The sequence below is a fragment of the Stomoxys calcitrans genome, chromosome 4, assembly GCF_963082655.1.
Source record: "Stomoxys calcitrans chromosome 4, idStoCalc2.1, whole genome shotgun sequence".
Classification (NCBI taxonomy): Eukaryota; Metazoa; Arthropoda; class Insecta; order Diptera; family Muscidae; genus Stomoxys; species Stomoxys calcitrans.
Window position 1 is genome coordinate 23,368,791 of NC_081555.1, and position 14,812 is coordinate 23,383,602.

At 36.8% G+C, this 14,812-nt stretch overlaps 1 protein-coding gene across 1 annotated transcript in view; it reads right to left on the minus strand.

Moving 5' to 3' along the window:
- The window catches only part of LOC106083869 (uncharacterized), a 95,875-nt gene that overhangs the window by 35,577 nt on the left and 45,486 nt on the right, over nt 1-14,812 (minus strand). The window contains exons 3-5 of the mRNA XM_059367784.1: nt 10,250-10,447; nt 4,817-4,937; nt 3,838-3,985 (exon numbers count right to left, since the gene is read on the minus strand). Of these exons, the coding sequence (XP_059223767.1) occupies nt 3,838-3,985; nt 4,817-4,937; nt 10,250-10,447 (467 nt within the window). The remainder of the gene's footprint in view (nt 1-3,837; nt 3,986-4,816; nt 4,938-10,249; nt 10,448-14,812) is intronic.

Sequence of the window (14,812 nt, forward strand, 5' to 3'; positions counted from 1 at the left end):
AGAGTACTAAAGAGTACTAGTACCCTTTCCCTTAGGAAAGGGAACTAAAACTACGCTTTCTCTAAGGATAGGTACTAAAATTGCCTTTTCCCTTTGGAAGGCATACTAAAACTACCCCTTCCCTAAAAACATGGTACCAAAACTACACTTTCCCAAAGAAAAGAGTACTAAAACTACCATTTCCAATCAGAAAAGGTACTCAAATTAGCTTTCTCCTTAGGAAGGGGTATTAAATCTAAACTTTCCATAGGAAAGGGGTGCTAAAACTACCATTTCCGAAGAAGTTACTAAAACTGCCTTTTCCATTAAAATATACAAAATTTGCCTTTTCCCTAAGAAGGGGTACCAAAATTACCCGGTTTCTAGGAAAAGTGTAATAAAACTACCCTTTCCGAAGAAAAGTTTTGTTAAACTACTCTTTTCTAAGAAAAGGGTACTAAAACTACTTCTCCATTAAGAAAAGATACTAAATTTGCCTTTTCCCTAAGAAGGGGTACCAAAACTACCCGTTTTCTAAGAAAATGGTACTAAAACTACCCTTTCCGAAGAAAAGGGTACTAAAACTATCCTTTCCATTCAGAAAAGGTACTAAAGTTACATTTTTCCTTAAGAAGGTGTACTAAAACTGCCCTTTCCCTTAAGAAGGGGAACTAAAACCACGCTTTCCCTAGGGATAGGAACTAAAACTGCCTTTTTCCTAAGGAAGGCATACAAAAACTACACTTTCCCTAAAAACGTAGTACTAAAACTATCGTTTCCAAAGAAAGGGGTACTAAAACTACCCTCTCCAAAGAAAAGGATACTAAAACTATCCTTTTCATTCAGAAAAGGTACTAAAATTACCTTTTTCATTCAGAAAAGGTACTAAAATTACCTTTTCCCTTTGGAAGGGGTACTAAAACTACCCTTTCCCTTAAGAAGAGGAACTAAAACTACGCTTTTCCTAAAGATAGGTACTAAAATTGTCTTTTTTCCTAGGGAAGGCATACAAAAACTACACTTTCCCTAAAAACATGGTACTAAAACTACACTTTCCCAAAAAACATGGTACTAAAACTACACTTTCCCAAAGAAAAGGGTACTAAAACTATCCTTTCCAAAAAAAGGGTGCTAAAACTACCCTTTCCGACGAGAATGGTACTAAAACTACCCTTTCCATTCAGGAGAGGTACTAAATTTCCCTTTTCCCTAAGCAAGGGACACTAAAACTACCCTTTCCGAAGAATAGGGTATTAAAATTGCCCTTTTCATTCAGAAAAAGTACTATAATTAACTTTTCCCTCAGGTAGGGGTACTAAAACTAGGCTTTCCGCAAGAAAAGAGTACTAAAACTACCCCTTCCCTTAGGAAGGAAAACTACCTTTTCCTTAGAAAGGAGCACCTGAACTACCTTTTCCACTGGGAAATGGTACTGAAACTACATGTTTCCTAAAGACATGGTACTAAAACACTAATTGGTACTAAAACTATACTTTTTCTTAGGACAGGGTACTGAAAGGGTAAAAAGCAACACTTCACTACTAGGAAATTCCTTATGAAATTATATCCCTTAGGAAATTATACTAAACTACATTTTTCCTAAAGATAGGGTACTAAAACTACCCTTTCCCTTAGGAACGGGTATTAAAAATACCATTTTCCTTAGGAAAGGGCGAAATAAGAGTACTAAAATTACCCTTTCCTGTGGAAAGGGTACTGAAATTACCCTTTTCCTAAGGAAAGGTACAAAAAAAATACTTTTTCTCTTAGAAATGGGTCCTAAAACTACACATTCGTTAAAAAAAAGTTACTAAAATTACTTTTTGCCTTGAAGGGGTACTACAACTACACTTTCCCAAAGAAAATGGTACTAAAACTACACTTTCCCTGAGAAAAGGGTACCGAAACTACCCTTTCCCTTAGAAAAGGGTACTTAAACAACCCTTTCCCTTAGAAAGGGGTACTAAATCCCTTTGGAAAGGGTCCTTAAACTACCCTTTACCCATTGGAAACGGAAATACCATTTTCCTTAGGAAAGGGCGAAATAAGAGTACTAAAATTACCCTTTCCTATGGAAAGGGTACTGAAATTACCCTTTTCCTAAGGAAAGGTACAAAAAAAATACTTTTTCTCTTAGAAATGGGTCCTAAAACTACACATTCGTTAAAAAAAAGTTACTAAAATTACTTTTTGCCTTGAAGGGGTACTACAACTACACTTTCCCAAAGAAAATGGTACTAAAACTACACTTTCCCTGAGAAAAGGGTACCGAAACTACCCTTTCCCTTAGAAAAGGGTACTTAAACAACCCTTTCCCTTAGAAAGGGGTACTAAATCCCTTTGGAAAGGGTCCTTAAACTACCCTTTCCCCATTGGAAACGGAAATACCATTTTCCTTAGGAAAGGGCGAAATAAGAGTACTAAAATTACCCTTTCCTATGGAAAGGGTACTGAAATTACCCTTTTCCTAAGGAAAGGTACAAAAAAAATACTTTTTCTCTTAGAAATGGGTCCTAAAACTACACATTCGTTAAAAAAAGTTACTAAAATTACTTTTTGCCTTGAAGGGGTACTACAACTACACTTTCCCAAAGAAAATGGTACTAAAACTACACTTTCCCTGAGAAAAGGGTACCGAAACTACCCTTTCCCTTAGAAAAGGGTACTTAAACAACCCTTTCCCTTAGAAAGGGGTACTAAATCCCTTTGGAAAGGGTACTTAAACTACCCTTTCCCCATTGGAAACGGTACTTAAACAACCCTTTCCCTTTGGAAAGGGTACCAAAAGTGCCCTTTCTTTTGTAAAGGGTAGTATTATTACCTTTTCCAAAAAGAAAGGGTAATTTTAGTTTTAAAAAGCAAAGGGTACTAAGACTTTTGAAAATGGTACTAAAACTACCTTTTCGTTTTGAAAAGGGTACTAAAACTACCCTTTCCCCTTAAAAAGGGCACTAAAACTGTCCTTTCCTTTTGGAAATGATACTAAAACTGCCCTTCGCTTTGGAAGCGGTACGAAAACTACCCTTTACCTTTGGAGAGGGTACTAAAACTACCCTTTCTATTTGGAAAGGGTATTTAAACTATCCTTTCCCTTTGGATAGGGTACTAAAACTGTACTAAAACTACCCTTCCCTTTGGAAAGCGCACAAAAATTACCCTACTCCTTAGGAAAGGGTACTATAACTGACGAGTTCCTTGGGAAAGTGTGCTATAACTACCGTTTTCCTAGGAAAGTGTACTAAAAGTAAACTTTCTCTTAGATAAGTGTACTAAAACTAGTATTTCCCTTAGGAAAGTGTACTAAACGTATACTTTCCTTAGGGAAGGGAACTACAACAATACTTTTTTTAGGAGAGGGTACTAAAGCTACTTTTTTTCATTGGAATAGTTACGAAAACTACCCTTTATCTGAGGAAATGGTGCTAAAACTATCCTTTCCCTGAGTTAAAGGTACTAAAAATACCCTTTCATTTATAAATGGGTAACCTTTCCCTTGAGAAATGGTACTAAAACTACAAGAGATAGGCAACTGAAGCTACCGTTCCTAAGCGAAAGGTAGCTAATTTCCTTTCCCGAAGCTGATTTTTTTTACACTTGATAAAAGCACACAAAGTTTGTCACTGATAAATCTCACGAATAATGTCCATTTGATCTTTCCTTCTGTGGGAAGCTTATAAGGTTCTCAGTAACTAACTTACCCACGAATTGCTGTTCATTTCGAGTGTGCGCCATTTAAATTCAAATTAATGATTAATAAAATATGTCATACCTGCCTCAACTTATTTTTAACCAACCCACACAGAAATTCATAAAATTTTCCATTTCCATGCAATCAATACAAGTTAATTTTATACTTACCAATAAAACAACGCACATCATAACTGGTGCCAATGGGTGCTCCATAGTAACGTTTAGCCGGCACCAATTGTACACTGGGCGGTGCCTGAGCGGTTAAAGTCAATGTAAAAGGATGAGCACCATCTCCCAGACGTTTCAGTAAGGCTTCCTGGAATAAGAACAAGGCAAAAGGAGGAAAAAAAAATAAATCATCATAAATCACTGGCATAACCAAAATAATTGTCGAGCTTTCGCTATGGCCCATAAACTCAAAAACTCCCAGAGATTACGTACATATCTGTTTAGCCCACGCTGTGTTCAACATGATTTCAAAATTAATTATTTTAATTGAAATTTGCCAGCAGCAAGGCATAATAATGCTTTTAATTCAGTAGTGCTGCTGTTTGTTCGGCATCCTTTCAGCGAGGACGAAGGAAAAGTTTAGGCGTTGAACGTGAGTATTTAAAATACAAGGAATTTGTTAAGGAATTATTTTGCTTTGAGTATTTCATAAGCCAAATGGCTTTTACCAAAACACAGAATTTTAATAACAGATTTCAGGCTAAATATTTTAAGCCCACTTACAAATAAGTGAGAAAAACGCTGAAAGTTTGAGAGAGAAGACAATCTTATAATTGTAATATGAGCTTAAAAAGCGATGTTCTAAAGGTGGAATTTTAAAAAAATTATATTTTAGCACAAAGGTGGTGGAATGGAAATTTTGGCACTGATATTGGATACCGATCCTTAAACATTACCTCAAAAATTTGTCTAAAATCTCATAAAATATCTGCGTATCAATGATAAAGAAAGTGTCTGCTCTTTCGCATGTCGTACTAGTGAAGGCACAATAACCCCATTTAAGTATTCCTGTATGCATAATCTCTGTATAAGAACCTATTCCCACCCAGAATATAAATCTTGTTAAAGGTATTAAATGTTGCCTTAGTCGGCAATGTCTATTTGATCAATATTTTTTCTTTAGTTATTACAAACTTACCTGCAATGGACTCAAAGAATCTCTCGAGGGTTCCTCATTTCTTGGCCATATTTGATGTAATGACATAATGGCCTCATTGCAGAAACGTAAACCCATGACTTCTTCATCCTCGCGGCCATAGCTGAAAAAAATTAAAAAAAAAAGAAAATCAATATCATTATATATGTGTGTATTTGCCTAAGAAGACATTCTTTCTTTTCCAAAGAGTGGAAAAGACAATGTAAAGTCATAAATCAATGTTGAATTACATATACATGGCAATTGTTCAAGTTGTTAGAATTTAATATCATTTGTTGCCAAAAAAAAGGTACAATGCTGTTTACACAACAATGCATTATTTCTACCATAAATACCAGCTGACTTATGGAAACGACTTGGGTTACCCATTTTGGGTTAAGCAATAATCATTGATTTTCATTTAATTGATTACCCAGAAAGGTTGTGAAATTTCGTCGGCAATAAATCTTCTTGGGTTTGCTTCAATAGATATGTGATTGAGATCCCACGAGCTTAAATGGATAGGAAAACTGCTATCATTTTAAGGATAAAGGGCATAAGGTACTATTACTCGTACGTATGCATGTCTTCTCCTTTTGAGAAGGGGAAAAAGTAATAATACAATAATTTTCTTTAATTTATTGTTAATGTATGGCTTATATTTAAACATTAAAGGGCTATCAATCTTCTTTATGTGTAATAAAAGCGCTTATCTCTCAACTGTAGCTTTTGTATGAAAGAAAGGCCTTCAGCAAAGTTAAGGTATTCTTTACTAGTATAAATTCTTAATTAAACATTTCGGAAAAAATATTGTGCCACTAATTGGTTTTTAATCTCATTTTGATTATTTTTTTAGGAGTAATTGATAGAAGAATGCGTAAAAGGTAATTTTATTTATTACGAATATTCCTCATCAACGTCATTTTGATTCTTTTGAATAGTCTTTCCGTGGGGAATGCGTAATAGGTACTTTTTTAATATTTTCAATATTCCTCATGATCCACATTTTGATTCATTAAAAGTCTTTCCGTAGCATATGCGTAATAGGTATTTTTTATTTCGAATATTCCTCATCAACCACATTTTCATTCTTTTGTATAGTTCTTGTGAAAGGAATGCTTAATAGGTAAAGATTCAAGCCCATTTTCAGTATGTAATAGTTATTTGAAAGGAAATTCGTAATAGGTACTTTCATTTATTTAACAACTAAACGATTTCATGACACTCATTTACGATAGAGCCGAGCTCAGGCTAATATCAGGGTCGGAAGGTGGCAGATAGCTGAACGACCTATAGGCCAGCTGTGATGTGAAAATAAGCAGCTCACGACCACGAGCGGAGAAGACCGAGGACATGGTGTAAAAAGGCATTTATACCCGATGACGTCTTTGCGACATGGTAAACAAACGCCGCCAATTGCCAAAGTACACATCTAAATGTGTTCTCTACAAATAAATGTAATCTGCGGTGTGATGCCCCCGTGGATTCACCAATCAAGGGAATCTTGGCCGTGGCACAAAGTAGTTTTGCCCATGAACATTCCGTAGCGCAAAATTTTGCATGTCCACCAGATGCGCTGAACAAAAACTGCGTAGAATGAAGATGAGAATGAGCTCGACGCAATGGCTTAAGACACAAAGCAGGCGCAGACAATATGTGGTGGAGATGGCTAAGCAACAGAGGGTGCCCACCTCGAGGTATTGCGAAAGTAGTTCCGAGGTACAATCTGTACTCCAGGTTTATATAGGGTTTTTAGCCGACTCGGCGGAGCCCGTCATATAACGATGGTTAAACAACAGAGGGTATCCACCTCGAAGTAATGCAAAAGTTGTTCCTAGGCACAATCTGTACCCCTGGTTTATGTAGGGGTTTTAACCAACTCGACAGAGCCCGACATACTACGATGAACGTAATCGTTAGATTCGTAAAGCAATTTCCAAACCTATCCCAAAAAAAAAAGACAGGTCATTCACTGATAAGACTTCAACCAATCCAAGTTTAAACTCGAATTAAAATTGGACTTCCTACTAATAAAATTAGTATTCTATTGATTAAGATTAGCTATCAACAATTATATGTGGCCTGGCATAAAATGATCTGTTAAAAATTTTTGTTGATACGAAACAATCGCTAAAGGAGATACAACCATTTTAAGTTTAGATTATAAGACTGGAGAAAGACATAAAGATCCAGCACTATGGGTAGTGAAACTTAACAATTAGTATCTACTAAGTCCAAATATATAATTTAACCTGGCCTGATGGAATATATCCGGCATTACTACAGAAGGAGGACGACTTTCTGGCGCCCCATCTAGCCTTTTTTTCACAGAGTGTCTATATGTCCATATACTTCGAAAGCCTGGTAAAAGATAAGGGTGGTATTTATACCCAAGCCCGGCAAGGCAAGTTATGCGACAACAAAGGCCAACATATCTATAAGTCTTATTTAGAGAGGACTACTCAAAATGGATGTGGATACCATGATAAAGAGTAGGACATCCAACGAACTGCTCAAACACAAACAGCACGCCTATCTCAAGCAAAGGTCGCTGGAGACTGCCCTACATAAGGTTGGCCATAAACTTGAAGAAACCTTCAATACCAAGAGGTACCCATTGCCTGTCAGTATGCATTGACATCGAGGAGGTATTAACAATTTGCGGACCGACACACTGATCCAATCCTTAGACCAGTACCGGATGGACCAAGTCCTTAGAAACTAGATAAACCATATGCTAAGGAACAGGTGGATAAATTTTAGGCCCACCTTTTATAACATATTACAGATGTTGACCAAGGAGGGATTTGCACCCGACTATGTTATAATACTTCGCAGACTATGTTATAATACTTCTAAGGGATAAAGATCCGAATCAGCTATGTGAAGGGTGATTTTTTAGCTATTATCTTTTTGGCAACACTGGTTTATAAAGCTCACGCACGTTTCGGGTTTTGTTTCACTGTCAAACATCTTCAGTTTGGTCTATAATTTAACCATGAATCGCCTTACAAACGAACAACGCTTGCAAATTATTGCATTTTTTTTTTGATCAAAATGCGTGTTCTTTTAGGAAGTTCACGCGCAACTTCCATTTTACGACGGAGCTCATTTTTGGCTCAATGGCTACGTAAATAAACAGAATTGTCAATATTGGAGTGAAGATCAGCCAGAAGCATTGCAAGAGCTGCCAATGCATCCAGAAAAAGTCACAGTTTGGTGTGGTTTATGGGCTGGTGGCATCATTGGACCGTACTTCTTTAAAGATGAAGCGAATCGTAACTGTGAATGGTGAGCGCTATCGTGAGATGACATTCAACTTTTTTGTGCCAAAATGCAAGAGCTTGACTTGCAAGGCATGTGGTTTCAACAAGACGGTGCCATATGCCCACAGCACGCAAAACAATGGACTTATTGAGAGAAAGATCGGTGAACATTCCTATAGCTCTTAAAAATCACCGTTTAGAACAGCCAAAAGGGCCGGATGGCATACGACTTGGTTTGACCTAGTGGTCTTATTGTCAACCCAGAGAAGTTAAAAACCTGTATTCACGAGGAAGACGATGGTGGGCCAATTTGACGCACCACGTTTCCTCAAGAGAACGATTTCGATATCTGGCAAGGTGATCTTGGACAGAAAACAGAGGTTTTGCACCATGTAGAAGATAGTCCATAGGCTCTTCAGAAAGAAGCGTGATTAGACCAATACTTACTTATGCCTCAGTTGTTTTGTGGACTGGGATGGTAAAAAAGTGCATCGCAAGTATAAAACAGGAGGTTCAGAGAACATGTTGTCTTGCAGAAATGCGGCGTTGAGGACCTAGCCCCTCGGGGCACTATTCTAGATATCTGCCCCATAAACCTAATACCATAAAACAGTCGTCGTTATGACATTATATCTTTGTCATTCCATCCTTTCTTTAATTCCACGGATTTCCGTTTGATACACACTATGGTGATCGGGTAATCTTCTCAATATTACCAGTCCTAGTTCTTCAACGTACATCGCAAGTCCTACCAGGTCGTCTAGTACGGACCCATGCATATAGAAGCGTATGTAACTTCCTTTACCAGGAATATTGTATTTTCAATCAGATCTATCAGGAGCAAGTTGTGAAGCACCTTTTATCAACAAGCGGCCCAGGCAATGTGTATTACACATCAGGCATTGTATTAAGGACGACACATGGTCCATAGATGCCGCATGGTGCAAGTTATGGCGTGTGTAGGGCATGTGGAAAATTTCCTATGTAATTCTCCGGCTTTCCCAACTTCGGGGCGTGCAATGGAATATAATTAGGGATTTTGTAAGTAGCATGGAATTCCTGACTTACATTTGTTCAAGGTTACTTTTTTAGACTTTAAAGCACACAGCAAGCCAATCACTGGCTTATATGTATGCCCATTGTGGCATGGGGCGGATGTGGATATTTCTCCGCCCTCTTTTTAACCTAGCCTTACCCATACGAAATAGATTTTTACTTGGCTTTATAAAGCTTATGAATGAACCGATTACCTTTTTTAGAACTTATCAAATTAGACAATTTTTATACCCACCACCATAGGATGGGGGTATACTAACCAAGTCATTCCGATTGTAACACCTAAAATATTGATCTGGGACCTCATGAAGTGTATATATTCTGGATCTTCTCGAGATTCTGATTCGCTCTAGCCATGTCGGTACGTCCGTCCGTCCGTCTGTCGAAATCACGATAGCGGTCGAACGCGTAAATCTAGTCGGTTGAAATTTTGCACAAATACATAATATTGATGTAGGTCATTGGGGATTACAAATGGGCCATATCGATTCAGATTTATATATAGCTCCCATATAAACCGGTCTCCCGATTTGATTTCTTGAGCCCCAGGAAGCCACAAGATTCATCCGATTTAACTGAAATTTTGCATGCGGTGTTCCGTTAAGACTTCCAACAACTATGCCACGTGCGGTCGAAATCGGTCTATAACCTGTAATAGCTCCCAAATAACCTGATCTTCCAATTTGACTTATTGGCTGAAACTTTGCATATAGTGTTCTGTTATGACTTCCAACATGTGTGTCAAGTACCGTCCAAATCCGTCTATAACCTGGTATAGCTCCCATATAAACCGATCTCCTGATTTGACGTCTTGAGCCCCTGGAAGACACAAATTTCGTACGATTTGGCTAAAATTTTGTACATAGTGTTCTCATGTGACTTCCAACATCTGTGTCAAGTACGGACCGAATCGGCCTATAACCTGATATAGCTCCCATGTAAACCGGTCTCTCGATTATCCTTGTTCGGTTCCTGGAAGCTTTAATTTTTGCAGGATTGACATAAGTTTGGTATGTAGAATAAAATTATGCCCTCCCACTAAATTAAGGTTGACTTGAAACATCTATCTAGAAGAGCGATACCGAACTTTTCTAAAAACAAAAACAACACTTACCGAAATGTCAGTGTCAGTTGAGCATAAACACGATAGCCTTGTATGGCTTTTGGATCCACATAAACAATGCCACGCAATATGGATGGTGTATTACCGGACAAAGTTATCTCACGTGATGGCAGATAAAGGGTGAGGACGCAATTGGGTGAAGTTTTCTTGTAGACGCGTTGTGTTCCAAATTCATCCTTGTTTGGAGTTCTGTAAAAAGAAATAAAAAGAAAAAATGTGAAAACCCAGATTTATTCAGATGGAAATTTTACAACAACAAACATGTAACTTTTGTAACAAACTGAAAGACGTTAGTGTATCAAAGTAATCCCTCAGGCTTCATAAAACAAGGCTACGGTAGACGATCAACCGACATACAAATATTTGAATTTTTTATGGTACCTTGCATCGAGGATGTCAATTTGTTATCCTTTTAGATGCCTTATTTGTTTAAGGTTTTCTCTTATTTGTCACATTTTTAATCGCCACCTCCACTTTTTGTTTTCGGCAAGTGACTTAACCTTCTATCATTCATCCACGATAATCCGCTGAGAAATTTTAGAATTTTTCATCCTTTAAACATTCATTGTAGAGCTACCAAATATTTTTTACTTCAAATTTTTGTATAGCTACCAAAGTGTTAAATGGTTCCCAAGTTCTACTCGTACTTAATTTATTAAAGTCTTTGAAGAACAAAATCCTTCTTTACCATTCCATTCGCCTTGAAGTGATTTTTTGTACCCCCAAAACAATGAAACAATTTAGAAACCAGCAGACCTAAACTTAATATGTCTTCATCATTATGCGTCGTTCCTAAAAATCTTACCATCCATCATTACAACCAAAGGCAAACAAGACAGAAATTCCTCATAAAAGAAGAAGGAGCTATGCTAATAGAAGTCGACATCATCATAAACGATGGTAGCATTTTCTTTACTCTAACGTTGAACTCGTTAACACTTTCTCACTCTTTTTTCGGCTTTCTCTCTCCCTCATTCGTTTCAGTTCGAGGATAATTGTATACAGCAATCAGAATTCTAAGATTATCATGCTCTTAGTATTCTGTTATCGAGAGCAGCCCCACACACAAAGGCCAACATAACGAAGTATTTTACTGGTGATATATAAAAACATTTATTTTACCACAATCATCCTTCAATGAGGATGATGTCGTTTTTTGTGGTGTTTATTTGATTGTGTGATTATGCGGTGAAGCGTATCATTAGAATCGCGCTGTTGATTATTTTGACTATGCAATGATGGGACAATAAATCAAATATTTGACACTTTTTAAGTCGAGGAAAAAGATTGAAAGAAAATGATTGTTGTTATGTGGTTAGTAATCCAAAGGATTATTTAAAGCAACGAATAGGAATGCTATGAGAAACTATGAATTGTGGCAATTATGTGGAGGAAATTTTGTTAAGAAGTGAAAAAAAAATGGAAAAAGGTTTTCATAGAAATCTCTTTAAAATAATAATTTTTATGCGGTGAAATAATGCATACAATCGAATTGTATAGCTGCAGATTGTAGGGTTCTCTATTTCTATTACAAATAGAATAGAATAGTAAGGAAAGGAGCAAAAGTCGGGCGGAGTCGACTATATAACACCCTACACCTACCCCACAAATAATAATTCGGGCAATAGCTATATGTGTATGAGAGCTATATATAAATCTGAATCGACTTTTTCGACCAGATCGTTTAAAAAATTTTGTTACTACGGCCACATAAATGTAAATCCGGCGATAAATATATATGGGAGCTATGTCCAAATCTGAACCGATATTAATGATATTTTGCAGATACATTTAGATCCGTAGCAAAACAATCCGTGCCAAATCTTGTGCAGATCGGTTGCCAAATGTAGTTACTACGGTCATATAAGTTCAAATCGGGCGATTCATATATATGGGAGCTAAATCTGAAGCTGAACCGATTTTGATGCAATCTTGGAAATAGGTTAGTATCAGTGACAAAATAATCCCTGCCAAATTTTGTGCAGATCTCTTGAAAATTGTAGGTACTACAGTCATTAAAAAGCAAATCGCGCGATACATATATGTGGGAGATATATCTAAATCTGAACCGATTTTTATCCAATCTTGCAGATATGTAAAGACCAGTAACAAAACTATATGTGACAAATTTTGTGCAGATCGGTTAAAAATTTTAGTTACTACAGCCATTAAAGTGCAAATCGGGCGATACATATATATGGAAGCTATATCTAAATCTGGACCGATTTTGTTGAAATCTTTCGGGTATGTTGAAATCAGTAATAGAACAATCCGTACCAAATTTTGTGCAGATCGGTTGAAAATTGTAGGTACTACAGCCATTAAAGTGCAAATCGGGCGGTACATATATATGGGAGCTATATCTAAATCTGAACCGATTTCGGTGAAATTTTGCAGATAGATCAGATAAGATCAGTACCAAAGCAACCCTTGCCAAATTTCGTGCAGATAAGTTGAAAATTATAGTTTCTACTGACATTTAAGTGGATATCGGGCGATACATATATATGAGAGCTATATCCAAAATCTGAACCGATTTCGATTAAATCTTGTAAATAGGTTTACATCAGTACCAAAACAATCCTTGCCAAATTTTGTGCAGATCAGTTGAAAATTATAGTTTCTATTGAAATTTAAGTGGAAATCGGGCGATACATATAAAAGGGAGCTATATATAAATCTGAACCGATTTTGATGAAATTCTGTAGATAGGTTAATGTCAGTAACAAAACTATCTGTGCCAAATTTTGAGCATATCAGTTGAAAATTGTAGCTACTACGGCCATTAAAGTGCAAATCGGGTGATACATATATATAGGCGCTTGCTGCAAAAAAAAAAAAATAAAACACAGAAAGCTGAAGTGCATCGTTGGGGGCACAAAGACAATGGCAGAGTAACTTTACTGTGATTTATTATCCACGACCCCTGTACTGGTAATTCAAGCACGCTACCAACACGGCTACCGGGGCGCCTACCTATTTAACCTAACCTAAAATACCCTGTACCAGTGGTGGCGTAGGGTATAAAAACGAGAAACCGATATAAGTAGCAATTTTCGAAGGGAACTTCTTCAAAGATAAATTCTCCCTTAAAATTCTACCAATATTTGATCTTCAACCCATATAGGCAAGGAGATTTTACAAAGTGAATCAAAAAAACAAAAACAAGCAAAATTTTAAAGTCATAGAAAATTTTATGAAAAATGTGCCAAAATTTTTATTTCCTACAACATTTCATTGCACTTAGAATTTCACTGAAAATTTCTTGGGTTTGCTTTTTATGAGTTCATCATTTAAATTTTTGACCAAAAATATTGCCAGGAAACATTTAAAATTGCTACATAACCATCAACCAAAAAACAAAAACAAAGAGCTTGTTAACATCTCTGTCTCTGCCTTCCTTAGTTGGCACCACAACATGCGCCAAATAGGAAGCACACTGCGAGCTGGGATCATTAATCTTCTCACCAAACAACCAGCAGGACAATTCAACGCCAAAACACTACGACTATCACACAACTAATTGTCACATAAGCACTGACACTTGCTGCAAAAAATAAAAAAAAAATAAAACACAGAAAGCTGAAGTGCATCGTTGGGGGCACAAAGACAATGGCAGAGTAACTTTACTGTGATTTATTATCCAACACAACCGCACAATGGCCAGCCACACTCCCAAACACACACAATTCATTGTGGGATTAAACAACTGAGGACCATTGTTTTTCCTCTGCAGCTCATCGTCATCTTTTGGCAGGATTATTATGAAATTTTTAATAAATGAAATGAAATTGTTATCAGTGACTTTGTATGTGTCACTGCTAGCATTATGGAGTCCTTTTTTTAAGGACATGAATGGTATAGCTTGCATTAGTTTACAAACTAAAGCCCATAAGCTCATATGACAAAAAGTTATGATATTTATTTTGTTGTGATTGTTTGGTTTTTTTTTTTTTGTATTTTTTCATTGCAATTACTATGAATCTCGTTAAAAGTTTTCACACTTTAAGTAAACAAGTCAAAACAAAAAGAGGCACTTTAAAAATGACAACAAATAGAGCCAATGTGGGATTATCCATTATCAAAGTTGTAATCAGAGCAAAAAGTTACATATAAGAGCTTTTCTGCGAATGGGTCGTTATCGTAAATGACGTCGCTAAGATCGAAAAGTTTCTTTCAAACACCCATATTAAAACGGAAACGTTGGAAAATGACATGTCGTCGGAAAATAACATCGAAAGGAAAAGGGAGTTATGAGAGAGAAGAGAATACAGTATGAGTTTAAGTCTCAGTCAGGTCTTAATACCAATGAGCCTCTATTTGGGTATAGAAGCACTGCCAGATTTTTTCAAAAATTATTAAACCACATCAGAAATTTCGAGCTAACGGATGAATCACGAGAGGCAAGTAATCGGGGATGTTCGTTACATTCAGCAGTTTCACTGCAGATAATGATACAGAGAATTCCAAAATATGATATACTAGCCGAACCGGGACCGCTCCGCTGCGCCTTCTTTAACTCTCTAATATCTTTTTAGGGTGCGGACACTTCGC